Here is a 6,000-nt window from a genome sequence, read left to right as displayed (position 1 = left end):
ATTCCAGGGAATGTTCTCTAAATGAAGTCTTCATACTTTATTAAAAGTAAATTATATGTTGGAAAGGTTGCTGTGTTTGCTGTCTTCTTCCTACTTTGGTGGTTCACAGTTTCAAACAAAATTAATGGTAAGATAGAAAAAGGAAATGTTTAGTTAGAAAGAAGTACTCAGGCAGAGTCCCCTTATACTTCCATCTCCTGCTCAGGTATCACGGCTTCTAGCAATTTCTATACTAAGCAGTGAGACCCTCCTTTTAATACAGAAAGCCTCTTGCCCTTCTCTCCTTCCCTACAGTGTGAGCAATGCTATTCCAGCTATCAGGTCTTTCGTTAAGCTTCAGGAGAGATTTGGAGCAGTTTCAAAAGTAAATCAATCTCTGGGACTGAACCTTAGATACCAATGTCAGGAAAGTCCCCTTCATTTCTTTGGAAATTACAGTCCTAAAAGTTATTTGCAAAAGCAGGCATCCATCTCAATACTGTCATCAGCTATCCTATAAAGGTTGCAAACTTAACAATTCTCTCCCTGGCAGCCTTCCAATATCTACACCCAAACACACACAGGATGACACGTTCAGATTTCCTCTGGCCAATTCAGAAGCAAATTGGATAATAAACAGCCTCATCGATGAGCTCTTTGGTTTTGATTTACAGACACTGTGGAACACGCAGAAATCAAACCCACAACATCCTTGAGAGCAGACGGTCGCTAGCAAAGGGGAGATGTACATTTGATCGAAAATGTACAAAATTTATAACAGTGACATTTTCAATATTAGGCCACATGATTTATTCAGTAGTTTTTATGTTCCCAAATTACAATTTATGTCTATTCGTAAGACTACAAAAGTTACCATTAGAATTGTCTGTGCTTATAAAATACCAACTTTTTTTTTAACTGTTATATATATTCATTAACACCAGTCTGCGACGAGTTACACAGAATCATAGGCACTTCAAAGGCTTAAAAAGACGTTTACAACTTAAATGCATTTTTAAGAACAAAAACTGATTTTTCCTTAAACCCTCTACTCATACCTTCAAATTGCAAGAAACTAACAAATACAGTGGCCAGAGGACTCTGCAGCAACTTCTCAAAATACTGTTAGCATCTTTGGGTTTGCTGAGGCTTGTCAGTAACTCACATCAAATCCTTCCAAAAGAAGATCTGATTAGAGTGATATGACTAAAGAGTTTTGTGGTAATAATCCAATTTTACACATTAATTTGCTGTTGCAAATCTGCCTGAAGCTACAGGTAATGAAAAACAAAAGCACGTGTAAAATGGATAGTCTGACACTTAAAAATTTATACAAAGTGGAGGTTAAAGTTTACATATTTGAAATTCACATATACACTAAATTACCATTATCTGAATTATCCAAAGACAAATTGCACCATAACAGCTACAGAAGGCATAGAGTTTCTTGTTTTCAAGGGGACAAGAGAGGAGCGGGGAACAACAGATAACTTAACAAAGGAAGACCCACTTGGTAAGGTCAATCGGAGACATGCTGACACAAATTAAACAGCTTTCATCTTTGAACCATAGGATAAAAACAATCATTTTGTATTTGTGCATAAAAGTTTAAACCGATTCCATGAACATTGAGGGTTTTCATAACATAATATTTTGCCACTGCTATTCACAGAACACTGCAGATGTTAAGTTTTAATTTTATGTTGTTCTAAAGAAATACATGAAGAGTTTTAAATACAATGGGATTTTATCATTAAAGTGCCAGAATGGCTCTTCAATGAAAAAAACAAAAAACAAAGATCTTCATTATTCTATGCAAAAGCTTTATTTTTAAAAGTTCAGTGATCTCATAAATAGAGACACAAAGTGGGAGTTTCACGCATAAAACTCCTTAGTAGGCGCCTTCTGATAAGCAGCACTGGATGGTTTGCGTTCTCCAAGGTCATAACTTCCTTCATCCTTCTTTCTCATGCGATACACCAACAGGAGGATAAGGAAAATTGCAAAGAGAAAGCCGATAACTCCGCCAGCAATGACAGCTGAAACATACCAAAAGGAAGATTACTTTTAGAAGAGACTCAAGGGTTGCAGAAATTACCTTTGTAAAGCCCAATCTATTCACACTTTTATAAAAGGCTTAATTTGAAAACCCCAAAACTTTTAAAAACTGGATTCAATGAAGCAACCAGGTAATTATGCAAATCTGACATTCCTCAGGAAGGTACAATACTTTCTTTGATTAGTATTAATAACAGCACCCAAAAGCCTCAATAAGAAAAATCTGGCTGTGACCTCAACTAATTCCATACTGTAAAATTCTTTACTCTTTTCAGTACTCACATTTCATAGTCTAATCTTCTAATTGCTTTTTCAATGAAAACACAAAACATGATATAATTGACTTAAATTTTGTAAGGGTAAATATGAAAAAAAGCATGCAAATTTCCTTTTGTCCTAGATTTAGGACTATCCTTTCAAGGATTAAGTGTTCTTAAATCTTCCGAATATTCCCCTTTAAAATCAAATGTTAATACTTTCATCGGATAAGTTACAATTAGGGCCAACATCCCTAATGCCTCAGGCATTATTTGTGTCAACTGCCCTCCCTATAAAGAACTTTTCCTTCTCTTAAGTTTATTTTGAAATCAGGATGCCTTGGAACAAGACCGATCTTCACATCCTGCCTTCCCCCATGCCCAGTTGTTCTGGACCAATTCAGATCTGAACTTTCCTCTTCCTGGCCCTCTGCCCCAAATGGCTGGCCAGGGGGTAGGCTGAGGGAGCTGACAGAACATAAAGACAACATTGCCTAACTCTTGCCTCTCACTCTGGAATGAGATAGGCCCTCAAGACTGCTTTCAGTAGGAAGATGACATTCAGCAAGCTTTGCCTACATCTGAATATCACTTAAGAAAAACAGAGGCCTATTTAAGGACCCTCCCACCCGACCCCCACAGGGCTACTCACCTGCCAGGACCTCTGTTCGTTTAAATAGATTGTCTGAGTGCTTCTCAGTATACACATTTGTGTCCTCTTCAGCTGGGTCCATGTTCCTTTCTGAGTCAGAGAGTTGAACTTTTTCCTTATCAATGTCTTCAGGTGACTGGCATGGGAAAAAAGGAAAGATTATAAAGATTTTTTTAAAGTGTGCCAGAAAGAAGAAATAATAGATAAGTATATTCTAAAGTTTACTTATTTCAAACAACGAGTTTAGAAAATAATTGGAGGGGCCGGCCCGGTGGCGCAAGCGGTTAAGTGCGCACACTCTGCTACGCCGGCCCGGGGTTCGCAGGTTCGGATCCCGGGTGCGCACCAACGCGCTGCTTGTTAAGCCATGCTGTGGCGGCATCCCATATAAAGTAGAGGAAGATGGGCATGATTGTTAGCCCAGGGCCAGTCTTCCTCAGCAAAAAAAGAGGAGGATTGGCATTGGATGTTAGCTCAGGGCTGGTCCTCCTCACAAAAAAAAAAAAAAAAGAAAGAAAGAAAGAAAATAATTGGAATAATCCCTTTGTGTGATGTTTACACCAGTGCGTGAGTCCTGTGACGGAGCCATATAGTTCATGGTTGTGTGTAACACCCATCACGTTGTATGAGCAAGACGGGCAGTCAGCAGGTTCATAATAACTCTAATGACGTGGTTAGGTTGTTTTAGTTGACGTTTCATCCGCTCTCTACTTTCTCACCACTCTTCTGACTTCAGGCTATCATCTCCCTCTGGCTGCTCCAAACCAACAGCTTTGCCCCAATTCTCCTTACTCCTTCATCTCTTTGCTACACAGGGCGCTGTGACGACCGCTTCCTTTTCGGCATTCTCTCCAGGTGTTCTCCAAGGCTCTCCTGCTCACACTCTGTGGACTTATTCTGTAATGCTCCCCTCTACTTATTTATTCTTACACCTTCAGCAAACCCTGAACCAGAGCTTCAGGAGACCTGGGTTCCGCAATTAGCTCTTGTGTGACTCCAACCAAGTCTTACCACTTTTCTGGACTTCAATTTCCTCATCTGTCCTATGAAAGACACTCTCAGGTTCCTGGGTATTCCACAGTTCTAAAGTATAAATCTACAATGATAATTCTCACAGCCTCATCTCCAGTCAGCATTATTCTCACCTAGCCGGCAGCCTACAGGACACTAACCCTTGGCTGCACCGCCTGTAACTCTGCTTGTCAAGTATAAAAAGTAATTCATCACCGAATCAGACCAATCCTCTTTTCTATTTCCATTAATGGTACCAACTATTCTCTTGGGCCCCCAAAGTTACTATTTTAGCACATTCTAAATTTTATGTATTGCTATATCACAGTCCTGGCAATTTGCCTTTCACCATTCTATCAAATTAAGTTCTTTCCTTGGATTCTCTTTTTCATAGCTTTGTTCAGGTCTTTATCACATCACACACAAGTTCCTGCAACAACCTCAAAACCGCACGTGTTGGGTGGCTTCCAGTCTTCCCCCAGCCCACCACTTCATCCCCGGTGGGAAACCCTGCCAGGCCATCTCCACTGCCACTTACCTACCCAACTGATTCTTATCATCTGTGCCTTGGTTCATGCAGTTCTCCTAGCTCCAATCTACGTTATTCACTTCTTTCATTGTCCATTTGTCTTTAATGAAGCCCTCCCTGGTCTTTCACCTCTCTAAAACCCCAGAACACTTCATAGTCTACCACACCAACACATAAATCACCTTTGGCGGTCTAACCTTCAGCACCAACACCGGCCATATTGTGTGAATGGCCTAAGGTTACAATGAAATCTGAAGTCACCTGAGCAGCTTTAAAAAAACGCCTGCCACTAGAGATTCTCTTTCAACTGCTCTGCGGTGGGGAAGCTGGCATTGATTTTTGTTGTTGTTTATTTAAAGTGCTCCAGATATTTCTATGGTTTGAGAACTAGTGGGTTAGAGAAGCTCAAACAAATGAGTTGGCCATTCTCTACCAGGCTCAGGTTCTTATTGGCCAACACTATTGACTGAAGAAGACTGTCAACTCCATCGGGCTATTATTGTAGATAATAATCCTTTTTAGTTCTACTATTCTTCCTAAGAACAACCAACCATCTTCATTAGCACTCTATGCTATGGCCCAGTTAAATGACTGATCGCTTTCTGAAGGCCAGGCTTCATCCAAAATGGCAGCCTGCTTAAATCTATATGATTAAAGAACATAAGAAGAAAAGATCTCACTTTCTTGGGCATTTCTAGGAAAGGCCAAAAGCTAGGCCAAGTGGATCCACTTGAACTCCAGAGTATGTGAGGTCAACGGGTCCCTGCCTCAGTTAACAGAGCACTAGGCTTCCAATGAAGATGGTATACGTAAAGTGTGATAAATAATGTCTGTCTTACTTTCCCAACCTCCAGAAAACCCTGTACTGTCTTAAACCTCAACCTGCCATGACTTACAAAAAGAAGAGGCCATAGGAAAATTATCATTTCACTGCTGTACAACACGAACCCAAAATTTCACTGTTCTCTACATTATTGTGAGAGAAGAAAATATGAAAGGTCTTCCCAGGCCTTCACGTACGAAAATAAAGCAGAAGAGAGCAGCTCATTAGCAGTATTTTGTCCAAGTTTTCTCCATTCTTCTCATGGAAAGCCCATCACTAATTAACTGGCTGGTGGAAGGACAGACAACTCAACATGGAAGGACAGACAACTCAACAGATGAGAGAATGGATTATGTGGGTTCTAATCTAGGAAACTTTTCACTGCTCATTAGCACTGCTACTAGAGGTTAGGAAAAAGAAGAGAAAATTCAAATAGGTGGATACTCAAGTCTGTGACTAGTGAAAGAAGTAAGGAAGCTCTGGTGGCAAATGAGATGCACATAGGTACTATTGTGATATTAGAGACTGAGTTTAACTTATCCATGTCATCTTTGTCCTACTATTAAGACAAATCACATGACTTCCTCTCAGGTTTTTTGAGTCCCTAAAATCATTGAGAGAGAGTCCCTAAAATCATTTGAGAGAGTGGACACTTCAATTCCCTCTGACTCAACTTCTAATCCAGCAGCTA

General features: G+C 40.0%; 1 protein-coding gene across 2 annotated transcripts in view; it reads right to left on the bottom strand.

The window, feature by feature from the left end:
- Nucleotides 1-772: 772 nt before the first annotated feature.
- Nucleotides 773-6,000, bottom strand: part of SDC2 (syndecan 2) — a 104,744-nt gene continuing 99,516 nt past the window's right edge. For both annotated transcript variants that reach the window (XM_058564671.1, XM_058564672.1), the window contains exons 4-5: nucleotides 2,947-3,082; nucleotides 773-2,018 (exon numbers count right to left, since the gene is read on the bottom strand). In XM_058564671.1, coding sequence (XP_058420654.1) covers nucleotides 1,855-2,018; nucleotides 2,947-3,082 — 300 coding nt within the window. In that variant the 3' untranslated portion in view covers nucleotides 773-1,854. The remainder of the gene's footprint in view (nucleotides 2,019-2,946; nucleotides 3,083-6,000) is intronic.

Source organism: Diceros bicornis, chromosome 21 (assembly GCF_020826845.1).
Source record: "Diceros bicornis minor isolate mBicDic1 chromosome 21, mDicBic1.mat.cur, whole genome shotgun sequence".
In the NCBI taxonomy this organism is placed as follows: Eukaryota; Metazoa; Chordata; class Mammalia; order Perissodactyla; family Rhinocerotidae; genus Diceros; species Diceros bicornis.
Note: the sequence above shows the minus strand (reverse complement) of the source record. Positions and strands in the feature narration are given on the sequence as shown.